Source organism: Xyrauchen texanus, chromosome 3 (genome assembly GCF_025860055.1).
Source record: "Xyrauchen texanus isolate HMW12.3.18 chromosome 3, RBS_HiC_50CHRs, whole genome shotgun sequence".
NCBI lineage: Eukaryota > Metazoa > Chordata > Actinopteri > Cypriniformes > Catostomidae > Xyrauchen > Xyrauchen texanus.
Window position 1 is genome coordinate 43229417 of NC_068278.1, and position 27288 is coordinate 43256704.

Genomic DNA, 27288 nt, shown 5'->3' on the forward strand with positions numbered 1-27288 from the left:
GAAGCTAAAAGAAAAGCCCTACCATAAAACCAACGCAAAAGTAATCAGTTCAACTCGTGCACTACACTCACCTAAAGGATTATTAGGAACACCATACTAATACTGTGTTTGACCCCCTTTCGCCTTCAGAACTGCCTTAATTCTATGTGGCATTGATTCAACAAGGTGCTGAAAGCATTCTTTAGAAATGTTGGCCCATATTGATAGGATAGCATCTTGCAGTTGATGGAGATTGGCACGAAGCTCCCGTTCCACCACATCCCAAAGATGCTCTATTGGGTTGAGATCTGGTGACTGTGGGGGCCATTTTAGTACAGTGAACTCATTGTCATGTTCAAGAAACCAATTTGAAATGATTCAAGCTTTGTGACATGGTGCATTATCCTGCTGGAAGTAGCCATCAGAGGATGGGTACATGGTGGCCATAAAGGGATGGACATGGTCAGAAACAATGCTCAGGTAGGCCGTGGGATTTAAACGATGCCCAATTGGCACTAAGGGGCCTAAAGTGTGCCAAGAAAACATCCCCCACACCATTACACCACCACCACCAGCCTGCACAGTGGTAACAAGGCATGATGGATCCATGTTCTCATTCTGTTTATGCCAAATTCTGACTCTACCATCTGAATGTCTCAACAGAAATCGAGACTCATCAGACCAGGCAATATTTTTCCAGTCTTCAACTGTCCAATTTTGGTGAGCTCTTGCAAATTGTAGCCTCTTTTTCCTATTTGTAGTGGAGATGAGTGGTACCCGGTGGGGTCTTCTGCTGTTGTAGCCCATCCGCCTCAAGGTTGTGCGTGTTGTGGCTTCACAAATGCTTTGCTGCATACCTCGGTTGTAACGAGTGGTTATTTCAGGCAAAGTTGCTCTTCTATCAGCTTGAATCAGTCAGCCCATTCTCTGATCTCATCCTCTGACCTCTAGCATCAACAAGGCATTTTCGCCCACAGGACTGCCGCATACTGGATGTTTTTCCCTTTTCACACCATTCTTTGTAAACCCTAGAAATGGTTGTGCATGAAAATCCCAGTAACTGAGCAGATTGTGAAATACTCAGACCGGCCCGTCTGGCACAACAACCATGCCACGCTCAAAATTGCTTAAATCACCTTTCTGTCCCATTCTGACATTCAGTTTGGAGTTCAGGAGATTGTCTTGACCAGGACCACACCCCTAAATGCATTGAAGTAACTGCCATGTGATTGGTTGATTAGATAATTGCATTAATGAGAAATTGAACAGGTGTTCCTAATAATCCTTTAGGTGAGTGTATATTCCAAGTCTTTTGAATTGATATGACCACTTTGTGTGATGGAAATTCAAATCGTTATTCACTCTCACATGAAATAAAATCATTAATAAAGTGCTTTATTAAGCTCTATTGACAGCATATAATGCACTGAAATCATAAATTGATCATAAATCAAATCTAAATTGATAACATCTCTCTCATCATATCTTTTGACCAAATGAGTGACATGAAGTTTGGAGTCGAGGTGTGATGAGAACCAGTGTGGTTTAATGTTATTGACTTGGATGCCATATTTGATTTAAGCACTTTATATGCTATCAGTAGAGCTTAATTTGAATGCAGAATATGTCATTAAATTGTCAAAGCATTAAGCATGCTCTCTGATTGATTTAAGCATTAATACATGTCATTTGAGGCTATAGAAACCATGATTTCCCTCTTCGATCCAAATTCTGTGTGTGATTGACAGGGCTCTCCGGGTGTTCTAATAGAAGCTATGAAAAAATATAATGTTTGTGTTTCTAATAGAGGTGTGTGATGGTCACTAATTAGCAGGAGGTTAATCAGCCCAGACTGTGGATCTTGTTGCGTTATTGAATATGTCGTGAAGGAAGTTCACTGGGGGATCCTTAACTGCTAATAGAAGAATCAATTAGAGTGTGTAAGCAAACCCACTGGATGTAAGCATGTGTACGATTAGTGTTTCTCTACCCTTCATTAAATTCCTGCAAGGATTGATCTTTAAGTTTGTAGTTTGTTGTGGTAACTATTTTGTTTATCATTTGTCATTGCATATATCATAAAGTATTAGTGGTGTCTGAGCCAATATGAACTTTCTCTCTTTTATGTTTTCAGTATTGGTCTGCTGATGAGACGTGTGTTTATGATGCGGACTCTTAGTATGGTCCTCCAGAGCTCGTTGCTTGTTGTGCTGGAACCATCACCCTTGATGAAAGGTGAGAAATTCACAAACACACACACCTCTTCTGGCTCAGAGATGTAGAGTTGTTTACATTGATGTTAAAGGAATAGTTTAAATTTCTCCAATACGCTGACATTTGTTCTGCTGCAGGTGTTGCAACATTTATGCAATTTACACACACTGCATCACCTTTAGTCCACTGATTAATAAATAAAAGGAAAGTAAAACAGTACACTGTACACTTCAGTACATAGACAGCATTCTGTGCTTTCAAAGCATGATCAGTTCTACCTTGTAATTCTTGTTGTACAATGTGCTCTTAAAGAGTCAAATAGGTCACCTGTATGTATATATATAGAAGTGAAATAGGGCTCCTCTTTGTTGAGCTTTCTACTGATCCCCTACATTCAAGCATCCACAGAACCGTCTCCGGTTTCCAACATTTTCCACAGAACAGTCTCCGGTTTCCAACATTTTCCACTGATGGACCAAAGTGTCCATTTCACCACATTGCACAGAGTAAACAGGTGTTAAGGCAACATGTGTCTGAATAAAACTCCCAGTTCTGCATTAAACAACAGAATGTGATAAGAATGTGTATACGATCAAATACTGTATGTGTTTTTAATATAGATTTAAATGTCACCAAGGTAAAAATGTCTAACTGGCTGACACTAGGTTTCCATCTAAGGATTTTTTGCATAAAAAGTTTTAGCACTTCAAAATAAAGCTGATGGAAACGCAAATTATTGCTAAAATTTCTCAAGCGTTGAAATAATCTTTAATAACTCTGTCGATACTTCAAATGTCGTGAAAAACTGGTTTGGAAACACTTTTTGTTGAGAAAATTGGCATTTACGCAAAAATATGGTGTCACAAAATTTACCCTAAACGTTATGTTAATCATGATGACAAGGTGTACATCCTTGGAAGCCAATTTATTGTACGTGATTATGGATTGATCTTAACAGCATAGCACAGATCCGATGCTGCAAACATGACTCTTCCAGGAGTGCCAACACAAATATCTCGTATCATGCGCATCGACAAGTGCACAGAGAACAATTTAATGGTCACTTTTTGCAGTTAATTTGATTCCTCCGTTTATTTATTAAAGTTTTTTTCCACATGCTTTAGATTAGATCAGTGTTCAAAATAGCCTATTGAATATCAGTAATGTGTCATATGTAAACCCTGATATTACACCGCATACATTTTTCTTTAATAGCTGTGCACACAGCATATGCACATTGGTTGATGGTCCTTATACTAAGAATGTTTCCTCAACTACTTGGTGCAGTTGCCAGCATGAACAGGGCCATGATGATTCGCTTTTGCGTCGGAACCGGTGGCAACCTACGATAGACATAAAACATCAGGACCAATATCAGAAGGGCAACAGCTCCCTTTTGATTACAATTCCGTCTTCTGATCGCTTTTATTTATGAAATTAAAATGACACTAAGCTGTCTAATTTCAATGAATTGTCCCAATACTCTCCCTATTTTGTCAAAACTTCGGAGGAAAAAAATTAGGGACATCTGGGAGGCAAAAGGTACACGAGAAACACATTTCTGTATGGAAACGGCTTAAGGGCAGATTTCTTTTGCGATAAACCAAACCTTATTACACTTCACAAAGTTTTTTTTTTAGATATAACATCATCACGCACACCATTTTTATCAATAAAAGGTCATTTGAATGCAAACAGGCAGAAGACGGCAAATTTCCCATACTTTTTTTTTTTTTTACGCATTTTCACTTTGTCGATAACAAAATAGCCTAGTTTCCATCCACTTTTCGCCCTAATGATATCATAATTGTGAAAATAATTTGTGAAGTTCTAATAATAATAATTATTTGTAATAAATTCTAATATGCCATAGATTTTCAGCAAAAGTTAGTGAATTTATTGCTGTCATGGAGTAACTTTATTGCTGTATAATTAGGGCCCAAGCACTGAAAGTGTGGAGGTCCTATTGTTCTTCTAAAGATTATAATTATTATTAGGGCCCAAGCACTGAAAGTGCTAAGGACCTATTGTTCTTCTAAGAATTATTATTATTATTATTAGGGCCCAAGCACTGAAAGTGCAGAGTGTAGAGCCCCCTTGAAAATGGGCATGTAAGGGGGGCTCTGTAGCACCCCCATTTTCACCTACATCACCAAAATTGGTACATGTATAGTTCTCATAAATCCAAAAAACTTTCATACAGTAATTAGCTCTGCCTAACAGGAAGTCGGAATTTTGGATTTTCTGAAAATTGCAGGTTCTGAATAGAGGTCGACCGATATTGTTTTTTTCAGGCCGATGCCGATGGCGATCTTTTGAAATCCGGGTCGGCCGATGGCCGATTAATGCTGCCGATTTATTTTGGCCGATATTTGGCCGATATGTGCTTGTTTTTGACCTCTTATTTGAACCTTTTATTTGAAAGATAAAATGTAACACACATAATTACTTAAGATAGACAACATTTCTCAACAAATACATTTATTGAACACTTGACCAATCTGCACTTGTACACTTAAATTAAAAATGTATAATGTAAAAACATATTGTATAAATAATGTATAACAAATATATTAAATAAACAAAGCAGGTGTTACGAACTGCTCCGAGACACGAAGGTTGAGATCCAAATGCATCTTTAATTAAGGGGCAATCCAGACACGTAATCCAATATTCAGAGCATCCAAGAGAAGCACAGGCATAACTAGGGATGGTATCGTTAAGGTTTTAATGGTATTACTATCTTACCGATACTGCTTATCGATCCGGTACTTTAACGGTATTCTTAACGGTTCTTTTTGTTTTATATATATATATAAAATTTTATTTCAGGAAGGTCTACTAACATTACCGTTCAGGTGTGGTCTAAAAAGAAATCTAATAAAGTAATCAACTGTAAAATAAAACTGCATAGTTTATCATAGATAGATTAATGCTTATTAATGCAGAAGTTATTCATTTAAGAGCTGTAAGTGATTTTCTCTTTGCCTTTTGTTGTTTGATTCGCAGTAATGGCTCAATCGTCACATGTTTAATAGACAGCTTCCCCTTTAAGACCGAGTTCAGATATAATAGGCTCCTGATGCAGCATATTTTCTCCCCAACTATTTCCATAACTACGTCCATTTAAGACATAAACTGTGTTTAAGGGGGCTTTTACACTAGCACTTTTGGTGCGCACCCCGGTTCGAATGACGTCAGAGTTCGGTTCGTTTGGATGATGTGAACGCTGTCTTCCGAACTCGGGTGCGCACCCGCGAACCGTACTCGGGTCCGCTTAAAAAGGTGGTCTGGGGTACGGTTCATGTGAACTCCAGTACAGTTCGCTGCTGATATGAACGCAATTGAACCAAACCGCGGAAGTGAACCGTTATTGATGACGTACAATGTGGTCGTCAGTCTCACACGCGTCACTTTCAAAATGAGCGGAAAGGGTTTACTTTCGTGCGTGCGTGCGTGTGTGTGTGTGTGTGTGTATACACTTACCTTGACGAAAAGCGGGCTTGACGCACACGCACACGCACTGCAAGCAGAGAGATGATTTCTGCTTGCCTTCGCAAAAATTGTCTTCTGCGGACAGCCCGCTGTCTTTTGAACGATTTCAGTATTTTTGCGGCAGACAGACGTGTTTCTGTATCTTGATGTTGAAAACAAACATCGAACCAAACCGCGGAAGTGAACCGCTATTGATGACGTATAATGTGGTCGTCAGTCTCACACGCGTCACTTTCAAAATGAGCAGAAAGGGTTTATTTTAACAAAGGTTAAAAAAAGAAGAACAAATGTGAACCGAGCAAGTCTATTCATTGAATTTTGACGCCTTTTCATTTCGCGGTTATCAAGCAACACGATTACGCACCAGCTGCAGCTTGATGACGCAAGCGTACCGCGGTTCGGATACAAATATATAATGTGAACACAGTCCATCGGGGGCAGGGGGGAGGGGGGAGCAATCGAACTCTGGTTCGGAACAGGCAATCGAACCAAGTGTGAAAGCCCCCTAAGTGAATCTCCAAGCCGGTCGTTTTGACATATTTTTGCGTATAGTTGATCGTTTAGACGCATGAAACCCAAAGTAGCCTATACTTTGCTTGTCTCTTTGCGGTGTGTTTCGGAGCACGCGCCGCCTTGGGAACGGTATCTCTTGCGCTCTTTTTATTATTATGCGCGTCCCGCAATTTAGCAACAGTAGCTAGACTGCATTTTACAACAATCACCGATCGTGCTGATTCTGACGTTAAGTTTGAGTTTTAGGGAGAAATGCCAGTGCACCGCTGTGAAGGGAAGGAAGTTGTGCTAGACAGAATGCGGCTTATGTTTAAATATTCTTTTTATAATCTTTGGAAGGAGAAATCTAAAATAAAATCAGACTAATAATCACATATCTAAACCAGGCTATGTTTGAATGTTTAGTTCTGTCACTCATTATGCTGGGCTCGTGTTGGGCTCGTTTTGTGCTCGCTGTGGCACCGCGTGAGCGAGTTCTCTCTCTCTCTCGCTCTCTGACTGCGAATAGCTAAATTGCATCACAGACAAATGGTTTCATATTATTATACATAGAAATGGCTGGCGATATAAAATAACTTTCTCTTTATAGCAATAAAGAATGTATTTTCTTAATTTCTCCAGTACCGACAGCAGAACCAGTAACGTCCGAGCTTACCAAAGCCAGTCCTTCAATAGCATATACTGCGTTGGTATCTTTTTTATTACTTATTTCTCTGCATTGAGTGACAACCCTCTCAAATATAAGTCACACAAACAGAACAAATAAAAGTCTCAGATTCACTGTCTGTAATTGCAAATTTCTTGCTTCCTTATTGTGACACGATAGCAACCCTTCTGCTGTGATAATGCAACTTTAACTACGCTATCAATATCCAAAGTAGCCGAACGTCATGTCAACTATCGCGTTTGTCACGTTTTTTCTTGAAGTTGGCAGTAACGTATCAAAAGTTTTTAATTAAATCTAAAGAAGGTATACAAATTTAACCCTTACTGTTTTCTCCGAGGAACTTAGCTCCTTCCTTAGGCACTGGATGAGGTCTGCTCACTCTGCTGGAAAATGACTCTAGGGGCAGTGTGCGTCGAACACGTGTTCCACAACAACATTAGGCTGCCCACAGATGCGCCTGCCTAATAATCGGCTTGATATGCGTGGATATTGGCCGATGCCGATTATGTAAAAAATGCAAAAAATCGGCCGATTAATCGGTCGACCTCTAGTTCTGAACCTTTAAATTCTCCTCCTAGGGTATTCATGTGACTGCCACCAAATTTGTGCAACATTATACCAAGACATTGTAGATGCTAAATTGTGAGTTTTTATATTTTGAGCTGTGTAGCCATGGCAAAGCAATACATTTTTTGCCAAAATGGAAACAGGAAGTGCCTTATATCTTCTGTGTGCATTGTGTGATTGTTATGAAAATTCAGCTGTATGTTTGGTAATGAGGGCTGATCACATTGATGCAGCTATTATGGGTTACGGTCATAGCACCACCAACTTGCAGCAGGAAGTATGGCACTTTTAACAGACTTTGATTTAGCCCTCTTGTGTTTACATTAATTACTTCAAAATTCTTTAGAATAATGTCAAGATACTGCTGATGTAAAATTGTCAAGGGATATTTGAGATCTTAAATAGTGTTGCCATGGCAACAAATTAATTGTTATTCCTTTATTCCTATATTTGGGTGTTTTTGAGGCACTTGGAATGCTTAAAATTTCATGACATTTGCACACACATCAGAGTAGTTGACCATTAGGACTGGGCAAAAGTTCACGCATGGCCATGTAAGAGCATCTGTAGCCCCCCCCCATTTTCACTTACAGTCACCAAAATTGGTACATATATATAGTTCTCTTTAAGCCACACAATTAAAGCCCAACAGGAAGACGACCATTTTAGATTTTTTTGAATATTGCTGTCTCTGAACTTTCAAATACTCCTAGGTGATTCATGAGACATTGAAGATGCTAAATTGTGAAAATATTGTTTTTACATATCGAATGGTGTTGCTATGGTGAGGCATTAAATTAATGGTGAAAAATGGGAAACGGGAACGGTCTCATATTTTCTGTGTGTGCAATGTGTGATTTATATCAAAATTGAAATGTATGTTTAGTCTTGGGGCTAATCACATGGATGTGACTGTTTTGGGTCATGGTCATAGCACCACCACCTGGCAGCAGGAAGTGTGGCCCCTATAACAGAATTTAAAATGGTCCTGTTTAGAATATTGTCAAATGCCAAATGTGAAATACATGTGTTCACCTTGCATTGTTTTCCAAAAGCCCATCTGGCAATTATTTTTCAATTATTTTAATAATAAAAAGTCCACTGGAAAACAGCTGAAGATTTTGCCCAAATTTTATTTACAGAATGTCCACTGATTTTATAGCATTTATACACACCGATCAGCCACAATATTAAAACCACCTGCCTAATATTGTGTAGGTCCCCCTCGTGCTGGCAAAACAGCAACATCTCTCTCTCTCTCTCTCTCTCTCTCTCTCTCTCTCTATACTATATATATATTGCTATTTGCAGTTCTGGTTAGATGCTAACTGCATTTCATTGTCTCTGTACTTGTATTTTGCACAATGACAATAAAGTTTAATCTAATCTAAAAAAAAGAATCTAAAATGTTATACTCAAACCAGCCTGTCTGGCACCAACAATCATCCATGTGATTATCTAATCACCCGATCGTGTGGCAGCAGTGCATAAATCATGCAGATATGGGTCAGTAGCTATGTTAATGTTCACATCAACAATCAGAATGGGGGAAAAAAATTATCTCAGTGATTTGGAGCATGCCAGGTGGGCTAGTTTGAGTATTTCTGTAACCGCTGATCTCTTGGGATTTTCACGCACTAATTTACTCCGAATGGTTTCAAAAACAAAAAAAACATCCAGTGAGTGGCAGTTCTGTGGACATAAATGCCTTGTTGATGAGAGAGGTCAACAGAGAATGGCCAGGCTGGTTCAAACTGACAAAGTCTACGGTAACTCCAATAACCTGCTATTCTGAGATGTGTGTTGTCTCTGTTTTGCTGGCACGACGGGGACCTACACAATATTATGCAGGTGGTTTTAATGTTTTGGCAGATCTGTGTATTATTGAATCAGAGATTGCTATATGTAGAAATTAGTCTAATTACCGGTGATACTAACCGAAATTTCTTGCACGTTTTTGAGACTGTGTAAAAATGAATATATGTATTTACAATTATATTTATTGTTTGTTTTAACATTTACCATGATTAATCGCGATAAATCACAAAAAACTTTGTGATTAATTAGGCAAATTTGAATCAGTTCGCAGCCCTAATTAATATATTATATCATTATATATTATTAGATTATTAAATATAAATTAAAGTACTGGCCTAACCAGGCCAGCAGAAATATTTTTTTTTTATCTATTTTCTAAGGAATTGTTCCTTTTGTCCATTGATCTTCCATTCTGTAAGTCTCCTGTGCTGCTCCGATAACCATTTTCACCATGCCAATGCTTGGATTCAGCACATTGCAAGCACAATGTCTATGCATAAGCAGTATAGATGTGATCATACAGAACTTATGTCAAACATGCAGCCTCCCAATTTGACTTGCTTAAGTGGATTTGGGCTTCAGTCTCCGTATGTGGAAGCTAACACTTTTTTACATGGAATATTCTCACTGCTCACTTTGATAAATGAATAAACCCATATTCAAACCCTCTCTGTCTCTCTTTCCCAAGCTGTCTCTTTCTCTCACAGGTGCTTTGAATGTTTATTTAATGAAAATGAAGAAGGAAATAGGGAAACTCTTGTATTTTAGCTCTTTTACTCAATTTTTTTCTGCCACTGTATTCCTTCTGCTCCTGGAAGTCGCTGCTTTTTAGTGGAGATGTTTTTGTCAGCGAGCTTCTGTTTGACAACTCCCTCATCTCTCCGTCTCTTATTCTCTCTCTCCCTCTCTCTTTCTGCCGCTCTCCCAGACGAAACAGAACAAAGCTACTCTACACCCCACCTAACCCCCCCCCAAAAAAAAAAAAAAGTTCTGCCGATTTATTTTCATTTTTTTTTTTTTTTCAATATTGTATGAGACTGGTTGCCTCAGAAGAGCTGATTTTCCTTCCTGTGGTTCCTGGATAAGTAATGGAGAAGTCTTGTTAGGCAGAACTAAACATTTCCAGTAAATAATTCAGACAGAGCTGGATGTAAAAGCTCCATGATTTTTTTGCAGATAGGCTTCTGGTAATGATTGATTTTAGATTCATGCTTTTGAGTGGCTTTAACTCTACCACTGTATTTCATGAGCTGTGTGGACATTAAAGAAGTAAAATAAATAATTAAATTTTAAATGGGACTGTTCACACTGAACATCTTTTTGCATCTGTCGAAGCTGCTTTTTAATTGTTTTTCTATCTATATATGGGCTATACGTATTTAACCGTTACGTCATGTCATGCTGTGTTTTTCAGCGTCTCACACAGGAGATCCATATACTGTATGTCTTCGATGCCTTCACGTTAAAAGAACTTCAACCTTTAAAAAACACATCTCGAGACACCTGCAGTTTGTTTTATTTGTTGTGCTGTGTAAAACAGTTAAACGATGGGCAAGGAGGAGGCGAGAACCAGCTTGACAATATAAATCATAGTTTAATAGAAAACTTAAAAGACAACACAAACACACACATGACGGACATGTCCGCTAACGATCTCTCTCTCCCGCATGGCCCTCTGCAGTCAGCCTTTAAACCTCACGGAGGCATAATTAGCCTAATACGGGACCGGGTGTGTAGGATCACGACCCGGCCCCGCCCTCCGCCCTGCCACATTCCTCCCTCGTTCTGTCAGGCTGGGGAGCCCCCGGCCTGACGTACATCCCCCCCCCTCTTTCCCTGGGGGAGGGCGCGCCTTCCGCGCTGACTGCCGGCAGGTCATCCCCATCTACCTGGACGAGGGAGGGGACAAGGGGAGAGAAACAGAAATGATTAAAATGGGAGGGTACTCCTGTAACAGTGTAGTACCCCCCCAAAAACTGTAAAATGTAAAAGAGGATAAAGGCCAACACAGAGTGACAGTGAGAGAGAGAGAGGAGAGAGAGATGGAAAAAAAAACTTACTCGCCAGTTGTCCGATACGCCGCAGCTTGTTCCTCGGCCACTCCTCCACCCTTTATCGGACGACAGCCGTGCCTCTCCGGGCGGATCCGAGGCAGTCCTCCAGCCCCTGGCGGACGGAACACCCCGCCGCGTTCTCGGGGACTAGAAGGGGTCTCCCCCACCCCTGGCAGCGGTTCTCTCGCTCCAGGCGGTCGGCTAGGAGCCCCTCCTCCCCTCGCGGTCGGCGGCCATCGTCCTCGCTCAGGTGGCTGGGCTCCTCGTTCCCCGGCAGATGGCCGCGGCTGCTCCGTTGGGGTGGATGGTGGTGGCGAGAACTCTACTACGCTGTATCCCTCCTCCTTCCCGGGCCTCGGCACCAATGTAAAGTGATCAATGGAAAGGAGGAGGCGAGAACCGGCTTGATAATATAAATTATAGTTTAATGGTAAACTTAAAACAAAGACACAAACACATATGACGGACATGTCCGCTAACGATCTCTCTCTCCCGCATGGCCCTCTGCAGTCAGCCTTTAAACCTCACGGAGGCATAATTAGCCTAATACGGGACCGGGTGTGTAGGATCACGACCCGGCCCCGCCCTCCGCCCTGCCACATGCTGCATCTAGCTTTTTTGTAAACAAGGACATGTCTGGTCTGAAAGGCCCCTAACTGGTGGTCAAAGCCTGCAAAACCAAGGGAAATTGTATTGTTCTGAGTGCATGAATAAAAGTCTGGGAGAGCTCTGTGCAGTATTATAATAAGCACATTCTGTTTCTTCATCTAAACCAGTTTTGACAGTTTTGAGCCTGAGTGAGTTTGAGTAGATGCATTTTATTGGGCAGTATATTGTGTATAAATATATTTGTGTATATTGTTTCCTCTCTCTTAGGTATGGCAATATTGAGTCTGAGTTTGCAGCATTTCATCGCAGGTCTCATAACCACTCTCACCTTCACCGCAATGATGAACTGCACGCAGAGAGCTGAGGAGAGCATACAGGTATCAAACCCCACCCTCTTCAGTTAACTGCACCTCATTGTTTCCTGTCTGCTATTTTGCTGAATCTCAAGTGACACAAGAGTTATGCAGTCTGAATTAAATGTGAAGAGTTAAAACAATTTAGTACTGAAACATATGACTTAATTGGCTCATAAACAAACTTATACATCAGAGTCATGGTGCAGTAGGTAGTGCTTGTGACATCTAAGAGCTGTTTAACCTGTTAACCTTTGCCAGAGCGCCAGCGCACGGAAGAGTTTTTTCCCCCCACAAGTTTAATGTTTATGAGTAGATTTAACGTGAAAGAACATCATTAATCTTGGCAAACTATATATCATTTTAAAGGTGTAAGCCTCAAGCATCGATGATAGAGCTCTGTTTTTCGATGAAAAGCTTATAACGAATGTATTTCTTGCATTTATGTAAGCAGTACAGATCAAAACACACGTAATCAAAAACGGAGTATATACCAGTAGTGTCGTAATAACGAGCCACACACGCATCCACTGCTAAAAGTTCCAGATTGAATGGAAAGGTGAGGGTCCACTGAATAACATCCCATAGAGCATTTTTAGTCCAAAGAAACAATAACGTTATAACATCGATGGTTATTCCTTTGTTTACATCGAAGTTTCTTCAGGGTGAAGTATCATACTTGTCGGTTATGCAATAAAATTATCCATAAAAACAGACTCCGGTAGCCGAACGTTATATGGGTGTGTTGCTTAGAGTGTAATGAACAAATTAAGACCGCACACACACACACAAATACAAAGATAGGCAATATATAGGTCAAAATATCCAAACACTGCGGTCAGTTTTTTTGACGTCATGATATGCTGATCCTATTATTTTGTCTTTACAACGAAAGCCAATGAAAGAATTGAAATTATATGACTGATAGAAAATGTAGCCAAGCAGTGCACGATTCCAACGATACCCGGGAAGTCTAAATTCCTCGTGAACAAGATGTTTTTATATTTATTTGAATCAGCCACTCTCTATTGAGGAGCTAACCTGCGACGTAGGCTGTGACCACACCCCGCCATTTGACAACAAACAAGCCATAGTAAAAAGACGGTTCCCCAGTCAACATCTGTTTTCGCGTCTTACTTACTGGACGGATTATCTCATCAAATGGATCGTCAAAAGAAGTTTTTTTCTGCTGAAGATGTTTTATTTGCGATCACTCGAAGCAGCGATTGAGGGTGATATGCTTGAGGACGGAAAAGATGGTCCAATTTTACATCGGTGAGTTGCTATGTAACATGCACACATTATACGTGTCTAAACGACTGCCCATCAGTTTGATTGTTGATTTATGAATGCTGTCTAAACGACTGCCCATCAGTTTGATTGTTGATTGAATGGCCAGCCACATAAAAACTATACAGAATTATTTACTTGACATGCGGTGCTAATTATCTTTCCATTCTTTCCCATGAAACAGCTGTGTGGATTATTTTATAATTGAAAAAGCATGGAACAGTGTATATGATGACTAAAATAGCTTGCAGTACCCTTCATAACATTTGGTCATTAGGTTGCTTTTTGAGGTATCCAAGGAGGCTTCTTGGTACCTGGACATAGTCTTGGAAAAATATTGCAGAAATCTCATTTTTCATAATATCTTCCTCAAATGTGAAATATAAACTGATGAGACTTGTGGCTTTCAATCGATTACCTAACTGGATTCCTCCAGGTTTGTTTTCATTTATTTTTTCATAAAATAATGCAATGTTACTTGCAGTACAAATTATCTTCAAGACACTTTAAATTCTATAAATGTTTGTCTGTGTAAGTTTTTTCAACTTTTACATTTGGGTAATAAACTCCAAAGTGTCTTCTTTTTAAATATGTCTAAATTGTGCATGTAGAGCAAATTGTTCAGTAACTACAATTATTTTAGTTTGGGGATGTCATTTCTGGGGATGTGCCTCGCGCAGGGGAAGGGAGAAAGGGAACCGACATAGTCTTGGAAAAAAGCTTGCAGGAACCCCATTTTTCATTATATCTTCATCAAATTTGAAATATAAACTGAGAGACTTGTGGCTTTCAATCCTTTACCTAATTGGATTCCTCCAGGTCTATTTTTATATATTTGTACATGAAATAATAAAAAAAATTTTTGAAGTTCACATTATTTATGATGCACTTCAACTTTTATAACTTTTTATTTGTTTGAGCATTATCAACTCTGATTTATTGTTAGTAGAGTGCCAAGTGTCTTCTTTCCAAAGAGACCTTAATTGTGCCTGTGGTACACTGTTCTCAGGAGCTATATTTATTTTAATTCAGGTATGTCATTTTCAGCTGTGAGCCCCTGAGTGGGGGTGCAGGTTAACAGGTTAATCACGGGGACCAGGGTTCGAGTCTGCACTGGGTCATGCTGACATTCCATACAACTATGGTAGTCTAAATCTCAAACAAATGATCCTTATGAGCTGATCTTCAGTGATAATCAATTACTCAAAGACAAAAAAAACTTACGGGATCACTTACAGGAGATCATGCAGGTACATTCACCTGAAATCTCATCATCACCAGTGTAAAGGTATGTTACTAACTGTATTCACACAGTGTGTTATTATTTTACTTAATTTCAAATAAAGAAGTAAGGTCTGAATTATCCCTCGACTTATATTAACAGTAAATTAAACAATTTAAAAATTCGTAATAAACACCAATAAAATATATATAAAATTTGTATAGCGCCTTTCACAACACACATCGTTTCAAAGCAGCTTTAAAGAAGATCAGGCATTTACAGAAGATAAAACTGTAATGTCTATAATGTCGATGAATCATCATTGTGTAATTAGATAACATACAATTGTTAATCGTGTTTAAATATAAGTAATTAAATAATAATTGTATTAATTACCCCAGTGAGCAAGCTGAAGGCGACTGTGGCAAGGAACACAAAACTCCATAAGATGTTGGTTAATGGAGCAAAATATCCTTGGGTGAAACCAGACTCACTGTGGGCGCCAGTTCCCCTCTGGCTAAACAGCATGAATATAATGTAAAAATTACTTATGTATAGTTAAAGTCATGGTTTAAAATTATTAAACTAAATAAGTTTTAAGGGTCAGTGTTTAAACATTGATTTTGTTTGAACTGAAAGATTAATGACCAATGTCTTTGAAGTCCAGCCTGTATTAACTGCAGAAGTTCACATAGATGCAATTGTCCTTGTTAATTGGCTGATGAAGGCTTTTGTTGGCAATTGATAGATTCAATTTCAAGATCGTAGTCCATCAATAGACCGAGGTGATGCAGGCAGAGATCAGTGAGGCGCATCGCAGTTCAACCTGGCCGGTAATATCGGTGAGGTTCGGTGTGGTCCATCCTAAATCCAAGGTTCAGACAATGGCATATGAAGTATCCCATGTCTTATGGTTGGAGTTTGCATCAGTTCATCCTCTGAAGTCTGAAGTGATGTTTGACTGGCACCAGCTGCTATTAGTCATCCTCATTCAGCGACACGTAGCAGTGGAGTCTAACACAAAGCAGGACTGGAGCTGGATCCAGCTGGTTCTGGTTACCTCAGGATAGGAGTCCCGAGGTTGAGACAGGGAAACAAATAAAATAATATAAGCATAGATGCCATTAAATTTATTGCAGAGTTATAAATTACGATCAATGTTTCTGGTTTCTGGTTCCGGCTGACTAAACTAAAGCAGCCTAATTGTGGGTTTGAGGATAAATTAGGTGCCTGGCTAAATAGATGAGTCTTTAGTCTAGACTTAAACTGAGGGAGTGTGTCTGCATCTCGAAAAGTGTTAGTGAGACTATTCCATAGTTTAGGAGCCAATCTTTGTGGATTTTGATATTCTAGGAACTATTAACAGGCCAGAATTTTGCGATCGTAATGAACGTGATATAGTGGAATATAGCGTGGTAGAAGGTAACTTAAGTACTTGCTGAGCTAGACCATTTAAAGCTTTGTACGTAGTTAACAGAATTTTTAAATGAATACGGAAAAAGATAAATCAATCTTTGGTGTGACCACCTTTGCCTTCAAAATAGCACCAATTCTCCTAGGTACACCTGGACACTGTTTTTCTTGGTTGTTGGCAAATAACTGTAGGAAGTTTCTTGGAGAATTCGCCACAGTGATTCTATATATTTATGCTGTCTCAGTTGCTTCTGTCTCTTCTTGTAATCTCAGACTGACTCTATGTTCAGTGTTGTTCACCATTTGTTGCAGGGCTCCCTGTTCTTCTTCATATTCTATTTGCAAAAGTAATGTTTGGGAGTCAAAATTTAAAATTTCCTATTGACACTAAAGCTGAAGTATAAATAACCATCTTAAGACAAATGTTTTTGTGAAAAATCGTATGTACCTAAGTCTTTTGCATTAGTTCCGTCAGTCAATATCGTGATTAATCGCATGATTTTTCATATTTGCGATTAATCGTAGATTTTGAATGTGCTATGTTGGGCCTCATGTATTCAGATATAAGACAAAGGCTGTCTGAGGCCCACACACACACAGTCATAAATCTTACTGATAAAAACCACGCCACAAATCAAACAAAGTGAGTCCAAAACAGACTACAAATCCCATGAATGATCAATAAGTTAATGTTAATTCTAATCAATGTTCCATGGATTATCTTTGATAATAATTCATCTGTTGTATTTGATAATTGTTTGTTATTTTAGATGATTGTTGATTTAAAGGATTAAAAAGCTAACATTGATTATAATCAATGTTCTATTGATTTTAATAATTGATCATTACCTTTGATAATTATTAATTATTACTAATAACCAAACCCGATCCTGAATGTAGCGCACAACAGCTGAAAATGTACTCTATACTAGAGGTCGACCGATTAATCGGCCGGCCGATTTTTAGCATTTTTTACATAATCGGCATCGGCCAATATCCAAGTATATCAAGCCGATTATTAGGCAGGCGCATCTGTGGGCAGCCTAGTGTTGTTGTGGAACACGTGTTTGACGCACGCTGCCCCTAGAGTCATTTTCCAGCAGAGTGAGCAGACCTCATCCAGTGCCTAAGGAAGGAGCTAAGTTCCTTGGAGAAAACAGTAAGGATTAAATTTGTATAACTTCTTTATATTTAATTAAAAACTTTTGATATTTTACTGCCAACTTCGAGAAAAAAACGCGACATGACATTCGGCTACTTTGGATATTGATAGCGTAGTTGAAGTTGCATTATCACAGCAGAAGGGTTGTCACAGTAAGTAAGCAAGAATTTTGCAATTACAGACAGTGAATCTGAGACTTTTATTTGTTCTGTTTGTGTGACTTATATTTGAGAGGGTTGTCACTCAATGCAGAGAAATAAGTAATAAAAAAGATACCAACGCGCTATATGCTATTGAAGGACTGGCTTTGGTAAGCTCGGACGTTATCGCTTCTGCTGTCGGTACTGGAGAAATTAAGAAAATACATTCTTTATTGCTATAAAGAGAAAGTTATTTTATCTCGCCAGCCATTTCTATGTATAATAATTCTATGAAACCATTTATCTGTGATGCAATTTAGCTATTCGCAGTCAGAGAGAGAGAGTGAGAGAGAGAGAGATCTCGCGCACAGCGAGCACAACACAGCCCAGCTAAATGAGTGACAGAACTAAACATTCAAACGTAGCCTGGTTTAGATCTGTGATTATTAGTCTGATTTTATTTTATATTTCGCCTTCCAAAGATTATAAAAAGAATATTTATACATAAGCCGCATTCTGTCTAGCACAACTCCCTTCCCTTCACAGCGGTGCACTGACATTTCTCCCTAAAACTCAAACTTAACGTCAGAATCAGCACGATCGGTGATTGTTGTAAAATGCAGTCTAGCTACTGTTGCTAAATTGCGGGACGCGTTTAATAATAAAAAGAGCGCAAGAGATTCCGTTCCCAAGGCGGCGCGTGCTCCGAAACACACCGCAAAGAGACAAGCAAAGTATAGGCTACTTTGGGTTTCATGCGTCTAAACGATCAACTATACACAAAAATATGTCTAAACGACCGACTTGGAGATTCACTTAAACACAGTTTATGTCTTAAATGGACGTAGTTATGGAAATAGTTGGGAGAAAATATGCTGCATCAGGAGTCTATTATATCTGAACTCGGTCTTAAAGGGGAAGCTGTCTATTAAACATGTGACGATTGAGCCATTACTGCGAATCAAACAACAAAAGGCAAAGAGAAAATCACTTACAGCTCTTAAATGAATAACTTCTGCATTAATAAGCATTAATCTATCTATGATAAATTATGCAGTGTTATTTTACAATTGATTACTAGATTATTAGATTTCTTTTTAGACCACACCTGAACAGTAATGTTAGTAGACCTTCCTGAAATTAAATCACTGTGCCTATATAACGTTTATCTTTGTTTAATATATATATATATATATATATATATATATATATATATATATATATATATATATATATATATATTATAACATAAAGAACCGTTAAGAATACAGTTGAAGTACCGGATCGATAAGCAGTATCGGTAAGAGTAGTAATACCATTAAAACGTTAACGATACCATCCCTAGTTATGCCTGTGCTTCTCTTGGATGCTCTGAATATTGGATTACGTGTCTGGATTGCCCCTTAATTAAAGATGCATTTGGATCTCAACCTTCGTGTCTCGGAGCAGTTCGTAACACCTGCTTTGCTTATTTAATATATTTGTTATACATTATTTATACAATATGTTTTTACGTTATACATTTTTAATTTAAGTGTCAAGTGTTCAATAAATGTATTTGTTGAGAAATGTTGTCTATCTTAAGTAATTATTTGTGTTACATTTTATCTTACAAATAAAAGGTTCAAATAAGAGGTTAAAAACAAGCACATATCGGCCAAAATAAATCGGCTGCATTAATCGGCCATCGGCCGACCCGGTTTTCAAAAGATCGGCATCGGCCTGAAAAAACCAATATCAGTCGACCTCTACTCTATACCTTTTTTTTTTTTTTTTTCCTGTTAAAGTGCATTTATTTCCTTCTTTGGACAGATATAAAGGTAGAAATGCATTACAATAGCAACAATTTAAGTAACACTAAATGTTTCCCTATTAATTATGAAAAAGTCCAAATTAGAGGTTGATTTAATTAAATAACTATTCCCCATACGTTGAGTATTTGTTGCAATGGGAATGATATCTCTTAAACCCAGAGAATGGGTGAGTTCTAAATGGCATACTACTCTAACTGGTTCTGTCAGACATTATCTATGTGTGGTAGAAATAGTAAGAGTAGTATGGTAGTGTGCCAATCCAAACATGTCCAACCTATTGTTCTGCTTTTAGCACTGGTACTGCCCATGTAATCATACTTCATCCGAATTTTCTGGTAATCATTAGCTGATGCTTCAAAAGACTTTATTCCAACCAGTGTTCAAAAAGGAGCTGAATAAAATGTCAGTATCTAATGTGAAAATTGGAAAAAGTGTGTCAAACATTTTTAATTAATTGTATGCATTAAAATGTTAATTTGGACAGCTCTTATACACTCACCTAAAGGATTATTAGGAACACCATACTAATACTGTGTTTGATCCCCTTTCGCCTTCAGAACTGCCTTAATTCTACGTGGCATTGATTCAACAAGGTGCTGAAAGCATTCTTTAGAAATGTTGGCCCATATTGATAGGATAGCATCTTGCAGTTGATGGAGATTTGTGGGATGCACATCCAGGGCACGAAGCTCCCGTTCCACCACATCCCAAAGATGCTCTATTGGGTTGAGATCTGGTGACTGTGGGGGCCATTTTAGTACAGTGAACTCATTGTCATGTTCAAGAAACCAATTTGAAATGATTCGAGCTTTGTGACATGGTGCATTATCCTGCTGGAAGTAGCCATCAGAGGATGGGTACATGGTGGCCATAAAGGGATGGACATGGTCAGAAACAATGCTCAGGTAGGCCGTGGCATTTAAACGATGCCCAATTGGCACTAAGGGGCCTAAAGTGTGCCAAGAAAACATCCCCCACACCATTACACCACCACCACCAGCCTGCACAGTGGTAACAAGGCATGATGGATCCATTTTCCTATTCTGTTTACGCCAAATTCTGACTCTACCATCTCAATATCTCAACAGAAATCGAGACTCATCAGACCAGGCAACATTTTTCCAGTCTTCAACTGTCCAATTTTGGTGAGCTCTTGCAAATTGTAACCTCTTTTTCCTATTTGTAGTGGAGATGAGTGGTACCTGGTGGGGTCTTCTGCTGTTGTAGCCCATCCGCCTCAAGGTTGTGCGTGTTGTGGCTTCACAAATGCTTTGCTGCATAACTCGGTTGTAACGAGTGCTTATTTCAGGCAAAGTTGCTCTTCTATCAGCTTGAATCAGTCGACCCATTCTCCTCTGACCTCTAGCATCAACAAGGCATTTTCGCCCACAGTACTGCCGCATACTGGATGTTTTTCCCTTTTCACACCATTCTTTGTAAACCCTAGAAATGGTTGTGCATGAAAATCCCAGTAACTGAGCAGATTGTGAAATACTCAGACCGGCCCGTCTGGCACCAACAACCATTCAGTTTGGAGTTCAGGAGATTGTCTTGACCAGGACCACACCCCTAAATGCATTGAAGCAACTGCCATGTGATTGGTTGATTAGATAATTGCATTAATGAGAAATTGAACAGGTGTTCCTAATAATCCTTTAGGTGAGTGTATATCTATATATGGTATTAAAAAAAACTGAATTCTGTAGGAAACACTGCCTCACCTCTTTACACTCCATGAAATATAAAAGCAAACTTCTTAACACCATCACACGTGTTCACCTGAGGTCAACAACATTTGGGAGACAAAAGTCTATTGCTTTCTCTACAGTTCGCCAGCCGAGCTCAGAAAAAACACAAAATACATCTTACAGTTTTTGATAGTTGTTGACAGGTAGAGACTCACAACAGGCCGCAAGCAGCAGAAAGCCTCAGAGTGTATCGTGCCTGCCACATACATGAGGACATCACAGCAGTCAAGAGCTCATTCAGCTGTCAGTCAACAGTTCCACTCTGAGAACTGAGCACATCTCAAACTCTTTTTTTAGCTCCGCACGGCAACAGATTTCAAACACAACTCATCAATCACCTACAAAGCATACGGATTATAAAGTATATCCACATTTATGCTAATGGACCTCTAGATTTGACATTTGATTACTTTTTTATTTGTCAAGACTACATCTCTGGTTGGAGTCATGGCTTAACAGATGAATGAGCCATGGTGCTCATGCAGGCATCACTAGTTCAAGTCTGGCTCAACCCGGTTCCTTCACTTCTAGAATGGAGATCTCGAGTACTTTCACCAGACATTCATGTGTCTATCAAAATGATATACAGGGTTCCCACGGTCATGGGAAACATGGAAATCTCAGGGAATTTTAAAATTGTGTTTTCTAGGTCTAGAAAAGTTAAGTAAATAAGTAATATCACAGAGATTCAAAAGAAATATCATAAGAAATGTATTGCTCTTCTGAAGAGTAAAACTTAATTGCAAGCCATAGTGATACCCGATATGTCAGTGAATTGTTCTTTGAGACAGTTCTTTTTAATGAAATGTTTTATATAGTTCACAAATTAGTCAAGTGATTCATTAGCAAATCGGTCTGAATCAAAAATTATTATTATTATTATTATTATTATTATTATTGAAATCTGCATCCATTAATCACAAGGTCATGGAAATGTATTGTGCAAAAATCTGTACCGATTCTATTCTTCACAATAATCAGCTCTCCCAACTTTATCGCCCTAATCTTGTATTGTCTAATTTACCTCCTTTTTTTATTTCATTTATTTGTTATTTTTCTCTATTTGTTCATTTATGTGTCTACTAAATGATAAAAGGTAGTTCTCACTGTCCATATACATTATTTCTCTCCCCTCCCATGTTCTCTTATTTCATTCCCTTGTTCGTCTTTGACACAACTGTATTGTCCTTTCTAAATGGGCCTGCACTGCTTGCATGTAATCTTTTACTACTCTCCAAGCTATTTGTCACTCCATCAACTCAGGACGTGCTGAATTGATGGCACTTGCCAAACTCATTAAACAATAAATAATGCTGGTATGTTTTCCCTTGGTCTCCAAGCAATTAAAAACTTCAGATTCACATTCAGATTAACATAACCAAGAGGATTATTGTTAACTGTAGGTTAATTTGAAATGTTCTTATGACATACATACTGTAGTGAGTTTTTGTTTTAAGGTGGTTTTAGATAACCGAAAACTGATACTGTTAATGTTTATGAAAAGGCCCTGGAGGGAGAAACAGAACACCTTAAACAAGTTTGTAGGAGTAAAGGTTCTTCACTTAACTTGGCCTTGTGAAGGAATGAACTTTGCTTTGCTTTCCCATCCCATATGCTTGCTTTTAGGAGAAGAGTATGGAGCCTGTCTGTTCAGACTGCTCCTGTCTATATGATCCACCTACTGAAATGTTTTTTGTGAAGTTGAAGCAAAGGCCTTAAATAAATGGAACTCAAATAGTCAGTTATATTATGTAATATGAAGTACAGTGGCTATAAAATGTCTACACACCCCTGTTAAAATTGCAGATTTTTGAGATGTAAAAGATGAATCCAAGATAAATCATGTCAAATCTTTTTCCACCTTCAATGTGATAATGCAGTCAACCAAACTGAAGTGATCAACAAATGGAAACTATTTTTAGGAAAATAAACAAATAAAAGACTTAAAATAACCTAGTTGCACACCCCTCAACAAATACTTGGTTGAAGCAACTTTTGCTGTTAATAAAGCAGCCAGTCTTTATGAATAAGAGTCTATCAATTTAGCACATCTTGATTGCGAGGGGATCTCTTGTGCACAGCCCTCTTAAAGTTATTCCATGAGTTTTCGACTGGATTTAGGACTGGGATCTGCCTGGGCCATTCCAAAACCTTGATCATCTTCTTCTGAAGCCATTCCTTTTTTGACTTAAAATTAAAAAAAGTTAATTATTGGGTCATTATCGTGCTAATGGAGGTCTGCAGGTTTTGTGCCAAAAGTGACTGGTATTTGGGACTATTTGTGATTCCTTCTATATTGACAAGTGAACCAGTCCAAGCTGAAAAGAAGCAGCCTGTAGAATGATGCTTCCACCACCATGCTTCACCCTGGGTATGGTGGTGTTTGGGTAATGAGCAATCTACACTGCAGGCTGTTTGAGCTGTGGTGCAATAGAAAGTGTTTGTGCTCATCACATGTTAAAGCTGTGATGCTTGCTTAATCATTCAAAGCAAGACAAAAGGTAATGCTCAACCTCTCTCTTTCTCTCTGTCCTTAATTATCTTCAGGCCACGCACTACAGTTTTTTGGCCACTCTGGAGGTCCTGGGGAAATTGAGTTTTAGTGCCCTTGCTGGGGGCATGGTGGACACTGTGGGCTTTCCCATAGCCTTCATCATCTTCCTCTTCCTCACCTCCAGCAGTGCCCTGCATGTGTGGAGAGCCACAGAGACAGGCATCCTTAAGGAGCAGCTCAAAGGACAGCCGCAGTGACCTGCATTAGCCTATAAGAGGGCTGAGTGAGTGAATGAATCATATGCAGTGTAAGATACTGGTGAACAAATAACCAGTGGAGCAAATATATGTTATATTTTGCATTTATGATATAACCAGCATTGAAATTGACAAGAGGAACACAAAGCACTCTCACGGAAAGCCAATACCTCTCAGTAGAACACTGCAAAAGTTTAACAGATTGAGTTATGGCAACACCACACAATTGTCTGTTTGCTGCAACTGAGAATGGCTAAATGTATTATTTATTATATTACTTTATTTGCTTCATATATTTACTAAGTAAAAGATTCAAAGCTTATTAGTGGTCCGGTCTAGTTTGGTTTAATTATACACACCCTAGTGATTTACACATTCTATCAAATACAACATTTATTCATCTTAGAAATGAAACCCAAACAAGATTTTTTTTTTAACGCACCCAGAAACAGTAGAGATGGAGGAGACATGTGACTCATAGAAGAATTAATTCCTTTCATCCTTTCACTTTATAGGGCCTTTTTGATAGCATTTATTTACTCTAGATCGTAAAGCAGAACATGCATGCACATTAAGTGGGACAGCCTGAAAAAATACAGTTTATAAGAAGCTACATTTATGATGTGTTATTTTATTGCTGGTTTGAAAAAAGTTCTTAAAATGTAATCTTGACAAACAGTTTTGGAAATGTCAGTCTTTCCCCATTCAAGTAAATTGGAGCTTTAGTTTTATGCTCATTACCTGTATAGAGAATAGATGCCCAGAGACATTACCAAGATACCAGTAAATGGACAGCCTTGCCTTTAAAGGTTTTTGTCAACTCATCTGATTCCCTCTGTCATTGTCACTCATTTAACAAAACATCAAAGTGATATTACACTTGCAGCAAATTCCATTAGTTTATTGACCAATCACCAGTATGCTGCATTTAGAGGAACTATTGGCTAAAACCTTTGTTGCAAATCCGAGTCAATTATGAGCATAAACTGTGGTATTTACACTGGTGGCCAAAAGTTTGGAATAATGTACAGATTTTGCTGTTTCAGAAGGAAATTGGTACTTTAATTCACCAAAGTGGCATTCAGCTGATCATAAAATGTAGTCAGGACGTTACTGATGTAATAAACAGCACCATCACTATTTGAAAAAACCTAGACAGGCCCCATTTCCAGCAGCCGTCACTCCAACACCTTATCCTTGAGAAGTCAAGATAAATTGCTAATTTGGCACTAGAAAATCACTGGCCATTATATCAAACACAGTTGAAAGCTATTTGGTTTGTTAAATGAAGCTTAACATTATATTTGTGTTAGTTGCCACATTATGGAATAGACTGGCATGTCTTAAGGTCAATATTAGGTCAAAAATCGCAAAAAATAAATAAAATAAACCGTTTTCTCTAGAAACTCATCAGTCAATCATAGTTTTGATGAATGAAGGCTATACAATGCCGAAATTGCCATTTTTTTTTTTTTGAAGATTTCATACAAAGTTGTACACTACATTCTTCAAAGACAAAGGACAACTGGCTCTAACAAGGACAGAAAGAGATGTGGAAGGTACAACTAAACAAGAGGATAAGTACATTCGAGTCTCTAGCTTTAGAAATAGATGCCTCACATGTCCTCAGCTGACAGCTTCATTGAATTCTACCTGCTCAACACCAGTTTCATGTCCAACAGTAAAGAGAAGTCTCTGGGTTGCAGGCCTTATGGGAAGAATTTTTTTTTTTTTTTTTTTTTTCAAATTGTAATTGTACATTTTCATGTTATTAATGTACTGACTATACATTGAGGTCAGCTGAATTCCATTTTGGTGAATAAAAGTACAAATTTCTTTCCATAAGAGCAAAATCTCTACATTATTCCAAACTTTTAGCCACCAGCTTTGTGGAGTTATTTTATATATTCTCAATGCAATACTGTACATGTTTTAAAGGGGTCATATCATGAGAAATGGAATTACCCTTGATATTTAAAAAAAATAAGCATTCAATGTGCTTCCTCAGTACAAAAACACCTTAACAATTTAAGCGGCACATTTAAGCACAGATTTTTCTTGAAACAGCCTGCTTGTAAGCGGAGTGCTGTTTCTCATTTCACTCACAAAGAAGGCATTTACATGAAAGTCTTAAAGGCACAGCAGGACTTTTTTTTTTTTTAAAAAAATTAAATGATAAAAATATATGACATGACCCCTTAAAGGAATAGTTCACCCAAAAATGACAATTGTCATTTACTCATCATCAAGCGATTTCTGATGTGTATGACTTCCTTTATTCTGCTGAACACAAACAAATATTTTTATAAGAATATTACAGCTCTGTCGGTCTATACAATATAATGACATGAGGGTGAGTAAATGATGAGAGAATGTTCAATTATGGGTGAACTATGCCTTTAAATGTTTGTAAAATACTGTACACTGAATCTGTTAAATTCATCATGTTTTTGAGCCAATATTGCATAATTTCAGTACTTTTTCAGTTGTATGCATTTCCTATGCAATAACATAAAATGTAATTCATGGTTAGTACAGTATATATAAATAACTGCTTCAAATTTTATTGAAAACAATAATTTTGTTTAAGGTTCTTAAAGTGGTGGTATATCATATAATAACGCAAATATAGTCTGGCATCATGAATTTATATACACACCTAAAGCCTGTAATGGTGGGAATGTGTATAATTGTGGTGGATTGTGTATAATTCTCCATCTTTCTAATGCACTTCTTTTATTTAATTTGTACTGCTCATGTGTTTGAATTGCCTTATTTTTTTTTATATAATTTACTACGGAGCCAACATTTTTTATATATTGTTTAGACTATATATGTGTGAGATTCACAGTACCTAATGTGTTAAAGAGGCCTTGAAGCTGTAATGTGCTATTATTTTTCATAAAACTTATTTTAGAGTTTTGTAAGGTAATTTTAGATTCATAAAATGTGCACAAATGTACATGTACATAGTGCAGTTACTGTATTCATGTAAGGCACAATGCAAATTTCAATGCTAGTTAAAATTAGAGAAGTGGAATTAAACATTTTAATAAGTTAATGCAAATAAACGCATTGGCACATGTATATATAGCACTTTTTATTTTAATTCTTAGAATTTAGAGTAGAATAATGTATTGTTTTAAAACTGAAAATGAGAGCTGGATCTGGGCCAGTCATTTGGTGATTTTTTTTTCATTACACCCCCTTAAAGAAAAAGGAGTCTTTGCCATATGAGCAGTGACCATAACAGGATAAAAAATAAAAGCTTTTACTGAAACCTGTATGTGTATGCTTTTGTGAGCTTATCAGTTCAGTGGAGAATTGAAAGCCATGAGTCAATGTTTTAAAGAGGGCCTATACAATACTGCTTAACCTTAGACTTCAGAAAATCCAATCATAGTATCATGTGCATTTGTGGTTTATACACTACTCTGATCTGTAACAGTGAAACACAAACAACTCTGAAGCATTTTCCC

At 38.1% G+C, this 27288-nt stretch overlaps 1 protein-coding gene across 1 annotated transcript in view; it reads left to right on the forward strand.

The window, feature by feature from the left end:
- mfsd3 (major facilitator superfamily domain containing 3) overlaps positions 1-27078 on the forward strand; it is a 40833-nt gene extending 13755 nt beyond the window's left edge. Inside the window, exons 4-6 of the mRNA XM_052103274.1 lie at positions 2114-2214; positions 12184-12293; positions 23606-27078. Of these exons, the coding sequence (XP_051959234.1) occupies positions 2114-2214; positions 12184-12293; positions 23606-23809 (415 nt within the window). The 3' untranslated portion in view covers positions 23810-27078. The remainder of the gene's footprint in view (positions 1-2113; positions 2215-12183; positions 12294-23605) is intronic.
- Positions 27079-27288: the final 210 nt, after the last annotated feature.